The sequence below is a fragment of the Colias croceus genome, chromosome 11 (assembly GCF_905220415.1).
Source record: "Colias croceus chromosome 11, ilColCroc2.1".
NCBI lineage: Eukaryota > Metazoa > Arthropoda > Insecta > Lepidoptera > Pieridae > Colias > Colias croceus.
In genome coordinates, this window is record NC_059547.1 from 8,215,721 (window position 1) to 8,232,802 (window position 17,082).

Below are 17,082 nucleotides of genomic sequence, written 5' to 3' on the forward strand. Positions count from 1 at the left end.
TCGCTATCGTTAATGAGAAATCACGCCAGATTTTTTTGTTAATTATTTACATTTATTAACGTATATTTTATTATTTCAGATAGAGGGCCTTAGATGACACGTGGTCAACTTGCTAGCGAGTCACTGGTGCGAGTCGCTGCCGTTCCTGAAATATTTTCAGGAGGAATGGCCTGGTCAAGTAATGAATCTCCTCAAAAACAGCAGCGTCAAAATACTCTTCGAAGCACAAAATTGTTGACAGTTTTAATAAAACATCTATCTACCTTTGGCTTCTCGTCTCATTTTTATAGTAATTTAATCAAAGTATTTTCCATGAATAAACATTATACAAATACTACAATATCAGTATTGAGATATAAAAATATACCTATAAATATTGCTAACAATCATTTCCATTAATTTTAACATCCAAATAAACAGGAATAATAAATATACGTAACTAAATACCTACCACACATCTATGACCACACATACAGCAAACGGGAGTCAACAATTTAGCGCTTTATTCGTGACATAAAAAGAATGTCCGTTTATACCTAAGGTTTATACCATGTAATCTGGCTATTGTCGAATCATAAAAATTTTATCTGCCTAACAAACCATTCTTAATGAGGGTCATGAACCGCTTTATTTGATATGAAGGCAGACGCTTTATTCGACAATAATATGTTTATTAACGAAAAAGTTAAAAACAAAGGAATTCGTAGAAATGTTCAGCATGGGTTGGTAAATGTCACTGAGGTTATCCGCTCCAACGAGCGGTGTATTTCAAATATAATTTGACGATACAATGCCTTTGAGACTTGATAATAAGTATGGCTTTATTTTCGTAAACAATATGATTTTACAGCTGTAATAAACGTAACCTTTCATATAATCTACTAGGTTTTCCCACGGCTTCAGTCCTGGGCAATTCACATTATCCCGCGATACAAATTTCGTTTAACTGCCTTAAACATTTTTTTAAAACTGCTCTGAAATTTATCAGGACCATGTCAGTACTCAGTGTTAAAAAATATTTCTCAATAAAAATAAATCATCACTATCTGAACTATTTTATAGCTACTAACAAACAAAGAACCTCCATTTTTACCACAATATCAACCGAGAAATTACTTGGGAATTATTTTATAAAACAGCGTCCAATAAAGTTTCAGAAACTTTATTTGTACAACCGTAAAACAATAACTAAAAATATACTTTGTATGCAACGGGCCACGAAAAAGGCTTTAAACGAAAAATCTTCGCAAAACAAAATTCAAAAATAAAGTTATCTCTATTTCTTTTCAATATTAATCACGATAGTTAGTTAGTGATGGAATATGGTTAAAAATGGAATTTGAGCATGCCATTACCTCTCCATTTATGTCATGTTGGTCTACAGAAAAGCTATAATATGAAAACAATCCCGCAAACGAAAACATAGGTACTTTACCTTTCCCTGCACCACGAATTAGCTATTAGCTATATAGCCTTCCTCAATGAATGGGTTATTATTAACACTGAAGGAATTTTTCAAATCGGACCAATAGTTCCTGAGATTAGCGCGTTATAAGTATAGATTTTCAGTGCAACCAAAAATCGCCCAGCTTATAACCCCAAGAGCAGGAACCACCCAACTCCACGAAACAAGTAACAAGGAAACCGTAAAAGTTTTTGCTGCATGTCGTTACCGAATTCTTTTGTTTCGCGCCATGTATCTTAACGAAGGTGTTTGTTTTAAACTAGCTAGCAAAGGCGGGAACACCTCGCTCGATTTATTCTTAAAGTTCGAATTGAATTCGCTAAAATATAACTCTCGTAAGTTGACCGTTTCTAACGTCTGTGATTAATTTTAACGTATTTATACAGAGTACCAATATTTGTTTAACATATCATTCATATTGTGTTTGTTTTGATTGTTTGTCGTTTTAACAGACCAAACACCATATTGTATTGATTTATGTGTGTTTGGAAAATAAAGCCGAAGTATCTCTACTTCTTTTTTATACTACACAACTTATTATTACTCGCGTAAACACTGCCTGGATATGTTGCCATTATATTCTTCAGCCAAAATTAGCCTCAAGAGCCACTTATACAACACGTTAATTTACTTAGCCTAATATTAAACGAGATTAAAATATGTTAAAGCTGTAAACGAAGTTTCAACGTAAATATTAAACCCGTTAAACCAAGATAGGTCGCGACGTAGCGATAAAATTAAATTTTAACATATTATACTACCTTTGTAAGTTCAAGTTTCTTGAAAATTATGGCAATAATTAAAACAAAGTTCCTAACTTCATTCTGTTACCTTTATGTTAAGTACGGCGTTAGTGAATATATTCAATTATTGAATAGACTTTCAGCTTTGAAAGAACAGATTGATCTTCAAGAGGAGAGTAAACATATACATTCTAGGGAAGCACGCTCCATCTTAGGCTACTTCTCAGCTTACCATCAGGCGAGATCGTGGCCTAGCGCTCCCCTATTGCAGCATAAAAAAATATGTTAACCGATATCTTTATAAAATAAAAGTATTTTGAATATTTAAAAATACGCTACGGATTGAGGATATTTTTACGTTGCCAACGTTGATGTAAACAGAATCCTCTAGTTTAGTTTGTTTTGATAAATATAGGCACGAGTTAACAGAGGAATTGTAATATTCATTTTTTAATCAAGAGTTCTGAATTTCTAAATTTGGAACAGTTATAACTTAAGATGGAATTAGGTACCTATACAAAAAGGTTTTATTACTTTGTAAGATACTGGGTCGGTTCTAGATTTTGCACACGACTGTCCACGTTGTAGTTAAAGAGACTCACCTTATGTACCTACCAATATTTTACTTCGCCCTTAAAAAATTGCATTCCAAACAACGGCTGGCGACTTTGTAATAATATTTCCCATAACAGCTGATGTCCATCTAACAGAAGAAACAAAAAAGGCATAAATAATAAATTCGAGCAATGCTCAAAATCCGACCCCATTTTGTTGATTTAATGGTAGATATGTACTTATACGAAAAACACTAGATCAAAATTTCCCCTAAAAAACCCTTAGTGTAACACAGAATAAGATCGTAAGGGCAATTGGTAATTTCGTAACTCTATCTACAATTAAGAAGGTCAGATCTTTATGACCTGACCTAACTTCGCGCTGTCATTATTCTTAACCTAACCCTTGAAATTAGATAGTTTAAATCATTCCCCTTGTCTGTGTTAATTCCGTTTTAATTATATTCGTAAAATGGTTTTGAATATCACCTAAATAATATTATTTACTGAGCCAATTAGATCGACAGATCGATATCACATTTCAGAATTGTTTATATTGTAATATATATACTAGCTTTCCGCCAGCGACTTCGCCCGCGTAGTCAAAGTAAAACTCGCATAGTTACCGTTCCCGTGGGATTTCCGGAATAAAACCTATCCTATGTCCTTCATCGGGTCTCAAGCTATCTCTGTAGCAAATTTGAAGTAAATTCATGCTTTTTGAGTTTTTCCTTGACATACATACAGACAAACAGACAAAAATTCCAAAAAAGTATATTATTGGCTTCGATATATTGTAGATCACGCCCTAAACATTATTTTCAAAAAAAATATTCCTTGTACAGTTTTGACTTTCCCACGATTTTATTATATGTATAGGTAGATACATAAAGTACAAGATATTGACTCTCATCTGTCGAACACGAAACTCTGGTAGCAACAAAACGACGAATAAAAAATTATGTTATGTTTTTCAACACATTCAAATAAGGTCGTACACATACTAGGGAAAATGCTTCTGGATTGTTAACGTCTAGTTATATTCACCATGCGAAAAAAAACCTCGTTTTTTAGTAATTATAACTACCTACCTAATAGGTATTTCTTATAACTTATAAGTATATATTTACTTATCCTTGAGACATAGACGAGTACTACATAATATTAAATAAATGTTTAGTCTTATAAGGTAAACTAAAAGCGCTAATAAATTATTAAACACAATATCTACCTAAGTATTATATATTTTTGACCAACTAGCTTTCCGCCCGCGGCTCCGCCCGCGTTTTAAAATAAACCCGCATAGATCCCTTGGGATTTCCGAGATAAAACCTATCCTATGTGTTAATCCAAGTTACCCTCTATATGTATGCCAAATTTCATTGTAATCGGTTCAGTAGTATTTGCGTGAAAGAGTAACAAACACACACACACATCCTCACAAACTTTCGCATTTATAATATGAGTGGGACATGATGCATATTGTTTTATTAAAAAATACAAGAGTTAAGTACATACCTAATACTAAAAAATCGTTCAATAAATATACGTCAGATAGATTTAGGCGATTTTATTTACAATATCGCCTGCCTTTATCTCATTGAAAAAATATCTTCCAAAATACGCATACAAATTCATGCTCTCCAATAAAATCAAATCAAATTTCAAAACAACGTAGAATAAAAAAAACAGTAAAAGCATATCTGCACAATATGTCGTTTATTTTAAAAGGAACTTTTCCTGCACACACACACAAACAGATAAACCCGGAAAACCCTTTTAATCTTTTAGCAATAACGTCGCATAGATTCCCTTTTATATTCCATTAATATGTTTGCGGAAAATAATCTTCAAAACGAATCAATCTTCCCGATGCTTTGATCAGTTTATTGTTGCAAGTGATATTTTAATATTAGTCGTATTGGATATAATGTTTATTAAATTATAAGATGCTTTATGTAAAATGTACCTATAGGCGTTGATTTTTCGATTAAACTCAATATATGCTCAATATGTACCTTAACATGTAATGGCTTTAAAAATGTAAAAAAATAAAATTCACTAGCTTTCACAAGACAAAAAATCTATAATAAAGCCATATGTAAAATTTTATCATCATTATTAATATACTCTGTCCATCCTGTTCCTTCTGCAGAAATTCTTGGAATCAAAATCATAACCTATTCGTATATATATACCTAAGTGTTTTTTTTATTTTTTTATTTATTTATTCACTAAATTGTGCGAATGTAGCAATGGCAGAAAGTACTCTATATTACTAAGGAACAGACCACACGATAAAAACTAATAATATTCAAAGTATGAAATATAATAAGTCTTCATAAAATGACTGAGCGTGAATAATGCCTACCTGCAAAGGTTTTTACGCTTACGGCCAAAAAATAAAACCACATTTTTTCATGTGAAATGTCTTGCGGAATATTTAAGACGTAGTAGGTATGATCGCGGCCAACGCTTTTATTAAATTCTTAAAATATTTTCAAATATTGTATGAGTTTCACAATCTCGAGGCTCATAAGGCTTCAACATACATTTTGAAGCCATGTTCTTGAGTGTTGAGTATTGTTTCCGGTGTTTTTTGGGGTGTTTTTGAATAAGTGAAAGTAGATAAATGGACATAAAGAGTGTGCTTCCTGTACTAAAAATTATGTAATTTTGCAGTCGAAAAATTTTGTTGCAAAATTTTGCAATCGAAAAATTTTAATGTAAAATTACTTTATGTTTGGCCAAAAATAAGGTAGGCTTATATTTTGTAAGCTATGTTGGCAAATATGCGCTAAATTTATATTTAAACCTTTTACAATGCATGCTACTGTATAGTGTATCTTAACAAATAGATAAAATTGTATTATCTCAAAACGATAACAATGAACATTTATAGAACACTGAATTTAATATATCTACACAATATATAGGTACCTACAGCTATCAAGGATCGACTTAGAAAGTCTATAAAACACTATTGCCGTTGCATTTTACATTAGATGCCAATTGCTACGGCATCTGCTTATTGTTCACTTTTCACAAACACGACACGCATTCACACCGATGTGTAACATGTAATAAAATTATAATTAACATTTTTGGAAAATTACCTAATTACCTATCTACCTACTTAAAAAGCTAAAAAGCCAAATATAACTTAACCTACACTATTGAAACCATACTTCATCTTTTATTTAGAATAATTATTGATTGAAAGTTGAAACCTCAAAATTGAACAAATAATCAAAATTCAACAGGTGCCATAACTCAGACCCCGGAATCACAGACACAATAGAAAATCTATTGTGTCGTGGCCCGATCGGGCCGCTCGGGGCTCAATGGGTTAAAATTGAACTGATTAGCAACTCTTCTGCCACATAATCTGTTCCGAGTATTATACATATATTTATAAGTAGTAAGTACCCAGATGTTTTTTCGATATAGATGTTCCTATATTTCAAACAATATGATCAACACGAAAAGTAACAGAAATCGTTTTTAGAATTGGGAATCGACATCTAATGCAATAGACAAAACCACTATTCCTCAATCGGTCTGTTACGTGCGAAATCACTAATACACCCAATAATAACTTCCGAATCACCCGAATTAAATAAGACACACAATAATTGGTAACTTCCACAGGTAACTTCCTAGCGAATTATCGAATCATAGGTAATATTCCTTACCCATAAAATTTATTTCTTTGGTCTAATTTGGTATTGTTGTTAAAGTAAAATAACAATCGAACATATTGCTATTACGATACGGTTTAAGCTGAAGCCTGGCTGACCGGCCTTGCACCGAACAAAGTTAAGACTGTCTGCTATTTCGAAGAGGGATACATATAAATAAAAGATTAGATTACAAGCAAAATCTCTCTGAATTCAAGAAATGTTCGTTGTATCGGAAAATACGCTATAAAATCGACATTTTCCATGCGCCTAAATTGCGATCGTGAATTAAGAATAAATTTGTGTTTTGATTAAACCTATCCCTCGAATAACTTCCTGATTACATTTTCAATATTTATCTAAATTGAATTTGGGATGCCTCATTGAAAATCGGGATTTAAATTGCTAAGGCTAAATTATTCGAGTTCTCCTTTTGACAGACTCCAATAATTTCTTTAAGATTACAATATACCTTCATTACCTATTTATCACCATTTTTCAGTTTTAAAAGAAGGAAATTACTAAATAAATCTTTCTTCCTACATACAGCAGACCACCATACCTACCTATCTCAGGAACAACTAATGATAAGTACATATCTACTAATAACTATTAATAATCATGGGCGTAGCCACGGTGGGGCAGGGTGGGGCGCTTGCCCCACTCTAGCTTTGACCTGGAAGGTAGGTAGATACCTAACCAAATCTAAAAATTGAAGTACCTACTAACTACTAAGCTTAATATCCGTAAGAAAATTCACACTCGATTCTCGCAAGTCTACAGGCGACACAGAAAATGCGACCTTTATAATTTTATTAGTATTATTTACCTCTAAATTGACTGACTAACAACTAACAAGTGTCATACGCCCAGCGACCAAACGGCTGAAGATTTTTGGATCTATTTCGTGGTGTGGTAGGTGAACAATAAGGTGTTTTGAATAAGAATAATTCGAACAACGAATTACACACGAAAAAAGAAAATAGCTGAGGCTACATGAACATGAACTGTAAGAAAAATGAGTATAGTACCCCAATTATAGTTAGTGGGGACTAACTTATCCAATTTCACTTTTGTTGTGTTACACGTTCCACAACTCACTGATACTTTTTACTTTACCCTTTTTTTTCTAGTGCCTACACTAGAAAAAATGCATTCGTGAATGCCTTCGCGAATGCCTTCGCAAATACCTTCGCGAATGCCATCGCGAATGCCATTGCGAATGCCTTCGCGAATGCCTTCGCAAATGCCTTCGCAAATGCCGGTGGTACGGTCGCCGGCATTTGAAGACCTGGATAAAACTTTGGGTACATACTTGGTACATACAGTTGCTAGTTAAATATTATTTTTTATTGTTGACCCACCTTGAGCCCATGGCTAGCTACGCCCATGTTAATAATTTATGAAAAACGCTTCACCTATATCTTGAAATACGTTCAAAACTATGTAAGCACCTGATACCTAAAACCTAAAAAATAAGCCAGTTTAAAGTTAAGTATATTATAATAACTAATGCCATAATAGCGTAACAAAAAATTATGTAAAAAATAAAAGTAATTGTTTACATTCGGTTTTCCCTAATAAATAAATAAATTGACTTGATAATCCAGCACGCCTTTCATATAATTAAAACAGAAATCCCTTATAATTCGACACATGTGACGATATAAACCCATAAAGGTAAAAGTGCCGAAGCGTATTATTTGAAGGGATTATTTTCAACTGCTCTCAAGTCACGTCATATTAATTAGGAAAGTAATAATATTTCTCACGCATGTTCCATATTAAATTATGTGAACGTATCTCGTGTAATGGAGTCCTGAATCTTAGGTGTGACCTATTTAGAAGTAGACTATGTAGCGCTAATTTCTTACGCGTATCACGTACACGGTATTAAATTTCGCTAATTATAAAAATGTACGTAGGTCGTTAAATAAGAGTATGTTTAAGCTCTATTCAATGTTATTTTTTTAGTTATTTAACCCTGGACAATATATATTTTATAGGGCATATATAAATAATTAATATTTTACATATTATTGCTCTGTATCATACAATCTTTTATTGTGTACTAGCGGTCCGCCCCGGCTTTGCCCGTGGTACATATTTCGCAATAAAAAGTAGCCTATGTCCTTTCTCGGGTATCAAAATATCTCCATACCAAATTTCATGCAAATTGGTTCAGTAGTTTAGGCGTGATTGAGTAACAGACAGACAGACAGAGTTACTTTCTCATTTATAATATTATATTAGTAGGTATGGATTGGCTACCTTAATTTATTACATAAGCGTTTTCACATTTCGCATTTGAATTTTGACTATTAGATACATAAATATATTTTTTCTAGATACTTCGTAAAACACAATTCTTTAGCTGATGTGCATTGATATTATTATGAAATCATACGAACATCCTGTCAAATCACGAGCGTATTTTATACTCTACTGCAACTGAATATAAAACCAAATAAAACACATACATCAAGAAGCCTTTTATTCATAATTCAAAACATTTTTCCGCCTACTCTCTCCAACGAACGGCGTATCATAAGTGTCGAAGTACCGCCTAACTTGACGGTCACCGGTTGAGTGTTGCCATACTGCGTCTTCCAGCTCCTCAATTAATTCCATGGTGCTTGGACTGATTCTTACCTCGTGGGTGAACCCGAAGAACGATGTCTGTTCCATTTCTATAACGTTCGACGTCTACATGTGTGGATATAATTTAGTTTTAATAGAATAGTTAGGTACGAGAAGGAATAATTCCTTAAAAGGTCTATGTACCTACTAGAGGACACATGGGATAAATATTAATTAACTGATTTACCGATTGTTTTTAACTCACTCATATTTTTAACGTTTTGAATGTAAGATTATATAATTCTATCACCAGATAAAACAAAGAATGGGTCCTTATTCCTTATTACATGGGGAAAAAATTCATTGAAGTCATTATGGTGAGAGCATTTATAAAAAGTTGTTAAATAACTAATGATAAACGACGAAGCATTAAACATAAATCACGTATTAAAATACTATAAAGCTTAAACAACATCCAAGCGTATATGTACACACGCTCACACATATGTGTAGGTAAGTACATAATTCTCTTCTACTCTAATATTATTAGTACCGGAACGAAAAATTGCTCAAACTTTTTATTGTGACGCAAACTTTAATTCCCAATATAAGTTTGAAAAGTATAAAATCTTACCACAATCGAAATCCCATACGATAAAAGCAAACAAAACCACATCAACAATCGAGCATACATCTCATAAAATAAACAAATGCATTTCAGAACTTTAGCACAATATTTTACACTCCAATATTTTATGTTACGATTACTATAAATAATATTATATACCGAATGTTATGTTCGATAATAAAAGTGTAGAAACTTTATGAGTTTCCATTTTATTTTCATGTTCTATGTGCAAGTTTTATACCATTAATTTGCTATTAAAAGCTGTCTATAGATACCTATAAACTCACTTAGATACTTACGGCCTTACTAATAAAATATTACCCATACCTACGCTACATATGCAATGGATTAGTTAATGCAATAACCTGTCTTGTTTTTATGATTGACGTTTCATGTGAGCAAGAGCAGGACACAGTTATGGTAGAAAATGGTAGAAATTTATCCATTGTTTAACTTTTTATTAGTAAGGCCGTAATACAATAAAACTTCACCAACACAGAAGTTGTTCAAGTATAATAAAAAGTTAAAAATCGTTAAAATAAAGTTATCCTCACTAGCAGCGTACCGTGGTTTCACCCGCGCAATTGAGTTTTTGCTTTTATCTCCTGTGAGAATATCAGAATAAAAAATATCAGAATAATAAATAACTTCTGCTACATCTACAACATCAGCTATTTGTCAGTGAAAGTCTCGTCAAAATCGGTCCAGCCGTTTCAGAGATTAGCCAGAACAAACAGGCAAACAGGCAAAATTTTATAAATTACTATTTTGGTACAATAACTATTTTTACATCCATACCCATTTTGCAAAAGCTGTTATTTTAATATTAGAAACAGAACATTAAAACCAGATTGTACAGGTGTTATACATGATGGGTTGGTAATTATGAAGCTTTTCTACTTCATATTGATTTATAAATGACATACATAAGAAAAGAAATGAAACAAACTATGTATATAATAATATACAAACTTTAATTTATAATTTACTCGTATTTTACAACAATCTCGTTATAAAAATTCTCTTTGAACAAAAAGTAACACAATATGTGCTCTTTTGAAAAAAAAATGTTTAACAAGTATGCAGTATTAAAAATAAATTAAAGACAATACATAAAAATACTTATCAATCATCAATTCAATTAAACCGAAACCACCTAAAACCCACCAGTGGGTCATAGCGGGGGGACCACGGGTAATACGCCAAAATTTCATCTTTTTTAGATAACATAGACTGGGACACTGCTACAATTTTAAGAATATTTTTAAATTAAATACTCTCTATCTCAAAAATATTAAATTGATATATTATATATTGAATTATACTATATTGTATCTAGCTCTCAACAGTCAACAAAGTGTTAGCATATTGGAATTCAGGGCTATTTTCATATTCTGACATATCAAGAGCGACTTCACAGCTTTCGCGAACTACTGGTCTCGGATCATTGAGATACCTGCAATGAAATAAGATATATTTTTAATATGTACATTCTATATTTAACTTAAATCAGTGGGTATTAATTTTATATCTGTACTAGGTTTCCGCCCGCGGCTTCGCTCGCGCAGTCATAGAAAAACCCGCATAGTTCCCGTTCCCGTAGGATTTCCGGGATTGCGTCATTTTCCCGGGATAAAAAGTAGCCTATGTCCTTTCTCGGGTATCAAAATATCTCTATACCAAATTTTATGAAAATTACTAGCATGCAAAAATTTAAATGTTTTAAAATGCAGATGCCATGTGGATTGTGGATAAAATAAAAGTAACATTTTTAGCCACAACATGGATAAAAGATATGGTTTCAAATATGTATTTGCAACATTCTAGTGCTTTAATAACTCAGGCCTCGGAACCACAGACACAATAGAAAATCTATTATGTCTGGGACTGATCAGGCCGCTTGGGGCTCAATGGGTTAAAATGAAAATATTATCTCATCAAATTGGTGATGTGAAAGATGACAAGGCATGGCATTTAACAAATACAGTTTATTGGGCCGATTTTTCAATCCTTGGTTAAAATTTATCTGTCCAATAAAGTATTAGTGCTGATTTACACAGGGTCAGTAACTGACTACAAATTCGAGGCAAATCAGTGCTGACCCGAAAAAAACTCTGTGTAAACAGATTTGAAGTCAGTACAGAGGCTTGAAGTCTAAGTAAACAGTTAAAGTCAGTCGCGGCGCCGAAATTCGTACCCGCGAAATTCAACCCTAAATAAAATAAACTTGAAATAAATAAAAATAAACTCTAGAACTATACCTGGTTCATTCCTCTAGTCCCTTACTTAAGAAAGCAACCAAGTAGATAAATTTACCTTAGAAAGGGCCATGTAATAAAATAAGTTCCATCTATTACAGTTTTTCTCATATTAATAGTGAATTTATAGACTATACATAGATTGCAGCAAATATTCAAATAAGGAATTTATTTTGTTTTAAAACTAGAATTACTGATAAGTCTATAGAATTTTCACTTCTTAAAAATAATAAATGCTACTAAGTAATAAAAATATATTAGGATTTACCTCTGCAATACTTCAGTACATTCAGGTGTAGCGATGGACCCAAGAGCCTCAGCTGCTTCATGCCGCACCATCTCATGTTCCTGTGTGTCTTCTAGAGTCTCCTTCAAGAATGGAATACTACGCTCATCTTGCATCTGACCAAAGATGAAGGCGACTTCGTGCCGGAATAGAGCACTGCTTGCTTTGAAACCTGTAATGTGAAAGGGTAATTTATTAATTAATTGAAATTATGTTCAAATAAAAATTATGTTCGAGATTTTATTGTTTTTCTCTCTGTCTCTCTTTTGGTATGGAAATTATTTAGAACAATTCTCAATAGGCAAGTGCAGTCTACCTTTACCAGAATACAAAAGTAACTACGAAAATATAAAGTTTATGTATAAAATGAATCATAATTGCAATATGGTAAACAGGTACAATGGTATGATGCAGACACAATATTTATAAAGTTTAACTACTTTACAAACATTATGTCTAACAAATAAACAAGTTTTTCTTTTAGTATAATAGGGAATATGCATAAAATTTTAAATGGCCTAAAATATTTTTTTCTCGAATACTTATTATCGTAATATTATAATGAAAAGGATTTTTTTTTATTTACTTATTATTTAAACCCCTAAAATAATATTCAAAAAGTGCAAAATAAGAGAGCGAAATTCAAACTTCCAAAACGCGCCACCACAGGTCGAACGAAATGTGACGTCATCTGATACGACATTGTATTCATCACTCCATAGTAAACACTAAGGTAAACACCCACTGGACGTGTCATGTGACGTCACGCAAAGCGCGCGCACAATGGCGGCGTTTGAACTGCTTAAATTTTTTAAAAGTTTTGAATTTCATTTTTAAAAATATCTAGAGTATTTTGAAGCCCATTAATATTTTTTTCTACGTTATAAAATAGTAAACTATTAATTTAAGACAAAAAAGAAAAACATGAATATTCCCCATTAGTGTGAAGTCCCATGTCCCCGTAGTGGGGTAAGGGGCAGATGCATTATGCATACATCTGTTTCACTGATCGATTTTTTTTAGGGACAAGTAGGTGATCAGCCTTCTGTGTCCTACCAGACCGAGACATTTTTTTTTTCGTCTCCACCGGGAATCGAACCCAGGACCCCTCAGTTCTACGCTAACGCGTCAACCACTGTACCAAGGAGGCGGTAAAAGGTGGTTCTTTTAGTATAGTAACATGAATTTAAAGAAAATAATAAAGTGAATTTTATATAAAAAATATAATTTACCTTCTCCCAAAGCGTTAATACTCTCTGTAGTACCCAAGTTACGCAGACTAAACATTGCTCTGTACCTCTCAAACAAGGATTTGCTTTCGTCCAACATTGTACCCTTTAAGGTCTCTATATCCTGCTCTGTGCTTGGCGGCGCTGGATCAATCGATAAGAACTTACTCCTACTGAGTTTTTCATCATTACTCTGTGCCACCCAGCTCAATCTTTGTAATGCTATTTGACAGGTCTCCGCCACTTCTATAGCTGAGTCATTCTTGTATTTCTCTAATAAGTCTATGAGGTTGGGGTCACCTATGGCTCCGAGTGCTTCACCTGTAATTGAGAGGTGAAGTTTTAGTTAAACAATGATAATTGGATAATTTTTACAGAACAGACTGATATGAGATTGATATGAGATTTTTATCACTTACATGTATACCTTTACCTTTTTTGTATGCTTACGTTATAAGGTACTACAAGTAAAATCTATGACTTGTTAAGTAAGTGGCTAATTGGCATTCCACTTAGCTTATCAAGCCTTATCAAGTACGTGAGAATATTTGTTTTGATAAAACTAACCTGCTTCATGTCGTACTATTGGGTCCTGGTTTTTGTCCTCTAGAACTCCTCTGAGAATAGGTATCGCTGTTTTATCTTGCATCTGGCCTAAACAATAAGCTAATTCATGTTTTAACAGCACTGACTCATCTTTGAAACACTCACTGATGCAATTTATTGCAGTTTCTCCACCAATGTTTCGGAGAGTGAATAGTGCTCTAAACCTTTCCTTCATTGGTCGGTTTGGATCGTTTAGGACCTTTCCAATATTTTGTATAGCCGTTTCAGTAAAATTTGCCATTATGTATTAATAAAGGGATACGTGTAGATAAATTTCAAGTTATAAGAAAACAACAGCTTACAACGTGAAACAGTGAACGTGAACTTGACATTTGACAAATGACACTAACAATAGTGACATTAACGACATTTTATCATTATTACCAACATAACGACTTATGACATACAGTGCTGTTCGAAAATAAACATTCAATAATCGATTCAACTAAATGATAAAAACTACTAAATATTCCTATTTAATAAATTCATACAATTTTTTTTATTGTAGGAATTTTCAAGAATATATATATATATATATACTCGTACGTATTAATAATTTTGAAAATATATGAATATTGAATAGAATCTAGAAAACTTAATAAAGTGAAACTTTTATTACATCGTCTCAAACTTTTTGATCTGTGTAGCGCATGTCGCGTGACGCACGATACGTACGATAATTATCGTACACATACGATATTTTTTAGTTAAATGTCTATAGTGTGAAACAAAGTATCACTTTTACCGTGGTTTCATAAAACCACACAACATTTTTTATTTTCTTTATTGGGAAACAAACAGAGACACAGACAGAGATATTATATAGAACAAAAAAAAATCTTATTACATTACATATTAATCTAAAGATACATGAAAATGCCTCCTTATAGTGTTTTCACTGTGAACACATTATAAAATATTTTTGCCAACACCCAGCAGTAGGAGAGACAAGGAAAAAATAATCGATAATTAATATTTATCATGCGTACATAAAGACGGAGGTAAATACGTATGTATTTACAAAATTTTTTACACATTAACATTCTTGTATGTTCAATAGCAATTTTTTTACATTCATTTTAAGACGAAGAGGAACAAGAAAACATATCAAGATCATTCATATTATAGGTATTATAAAAACTAGACATTCTGTGAAGACTGAAGAGGCACACGAAGACCCGTATTAGTTCTGGCGATTGGTATATGAAATAAGTCTTTTGAGCGTGTTGATCTGGATGGGATGCGATAAGAAGTCCTGAACAAGCTATTTCTCCTACGCAGACTTTTCTTAACGTGAGAGAATCGATTAAATTTCGGCGCTGACTTAACGAGAGAAGATTGCAACGACGCAAAAGATCCTCGTAATGTTGCCGACCGCCACTTAGGCGGAAATTTAAGATGCGTAGAAATTTCTTTTGAACCATCTCCAATTTGTTTATATAAATATTGTTAAACGGATTCCAGATGGGACAGTCATACTCTAATAGAGATTGCACAAGAGTTTTGTAGAGACATATAAATGCGGCTCCGTCCTTGAAAGTTAGTAACGCGTGTAATAAAGCCCAACATGCGGTAAGAATTGCTGAGTACGTGGTCTATAGGTAGGTATGTTGAAATGGAGCTTGAAGTCATGGCATTAAATGCCTTTTTATTAATATAGCAACGACATAGGTCATAGGTAGTTACTTTACTTGTATAATTAAATCAAATAATGACAGGTGATAAACAACAAGAGACGAAGAGTTAAAAAAATATGTTGTACTTAGTAGAGTAGGCAATTTACTTGAATAAACTTTAATATTTAAAAACATGAGTCAATGTCCATATCATTCTGTAAAAATAATAATAAAGGCACAAAAAACAAACTATACGAACAATATAATTTAATTGAGAAGTGAACTGCTAATGCTGCTGCGAAAAAAATTTTCAAAGAAATAATCGTTAATTCTTAAAATCTCACGTCGTTTTAACGACTATAATTACTTAAAACGAAATATTATGACAGGTTGACAATATAATTTTGGCAACAACAATATAAGCAACAATTTTGCATAATACAATAATAATTTTAATAATAGGGCGTAGGGATGTGACGACCCCATCGCCCACGGTTGAAATATCTATGGTCTACGTGACAATAGATATTTCACCCGTGCAGTCAGTCAACCCGCAGGACACCTTGTGGCGGGGTGTCGGGGAGTAGCGACCCCGCGGGAACCGAGCGCTCCCGGGGGAGGCCCCTGTCTTCATCTCCGGCTTGCCTTCACCGGCCGGTCGGAGTGAAGCCTGACGAGGACAGGACCCCCACCTCTGGCTTGCCTTAACCGGCCGGCCAGAGTGGAGTCGCGAGAGCTTTTAGCTCGAAGGGTGGATGCGAAGCGTAAGTGGCGAGTGGGCACGTGATGCTGGACCCTCAGGGAGCGCGTGATCGTAGTTTAAAGTCCAGGGACGCCTCTCCACCCTTAGCTGCTCACAATATGTTGCCCCCTTGTCGCACTATTGCAGCGACTTATTTCGGGGGCCCATACAGTGAGAGGGCGAGTCACCACCTGCCAACAATTTTTTGCTATATCTTAGTAGAAAGGCAGGTGCCATAGTCTTCTATAGTCCTTAATTCCGGTCCATTAACATCCCCTTCCATAGCCCAGTTTATTTTGTTTCCTTATCTTGCAATAGTCCTACATCGGCCGCGGACTGCCCAGGGCTGTATCTCTATAGTGCAGTCATGGGCAGGCTGCGGCTGGTGTCCCACAACACAGTAAAGTTCTCGAAAGGGCCTCTGCGTGTTGGATCCGTGTCCCCACGTAAGCCTTCCAAAGGACCGGGTACTTTCCTTATGATGGTACCCGTGTATTATGGAACTGAGATACATTTTAATAATACACTTCAGGATAAAAAAATAGTTAGCGAGTTATGTCTTAGGTTCTTAACCCTAGTTAACCATACCGCGATATACCTACATAAAAGATAACCAAGGACAATATTTTCAATTAATGCGCCTATTGAAGAGAATAAGTTAGGTAGATTTTTATTAACTTTTTCATTTCAAAAGT

General features: G+C 33.7%; 1 protein-coding gene and 1 long non-coding RNA gene across 2 annotated transcripts; both read right to left on the reverse strand.

The window, feature by feature from the left end:
• Positions 1–8,919: 8,919 nt before the first annotated feature.
• On the reverse strand, positions 8,920–9,987 carry LOC123695708. Its single transcript, XR_006751958.1, has 2 exons — positions 9,657–9,987; positions 8,920–9,148 (listed from the first exon to the last, which is right to left on the reverse strand). It is a non-coding gene; the product is annotated as an uncharacterized LOC123695708 (long non-coding RNA).
• A 616-nt stretch (positions 9,988–10,603) lies between these two features.
• LOC123695709 (deoxyhypusine hydroxylase) lies at positions 10,604–14,375 on the reverse strand. Its single transcript, XM_045641617.1, has 4 exons — positions 13,991–14,375; positions 13,427–13,744; positions 12,177–12,366; positions 10,604–11,106 (listed from the first exon to the last, which is right to left on the reverse strand). Exons 1-4 carry the CDS (start codon positions 14,268–14,270, stop codon positions 10,986–10,988), a joined length of 909 nt encoding a protein of 302 aa, XP_045497573.1. The 5' UTR covers positions 14,271–14,375; the 3' UTR covers positions 10,604–10,985.
• Positions 14,376–17,082: the final 2,707 nt, after the last annotated feature.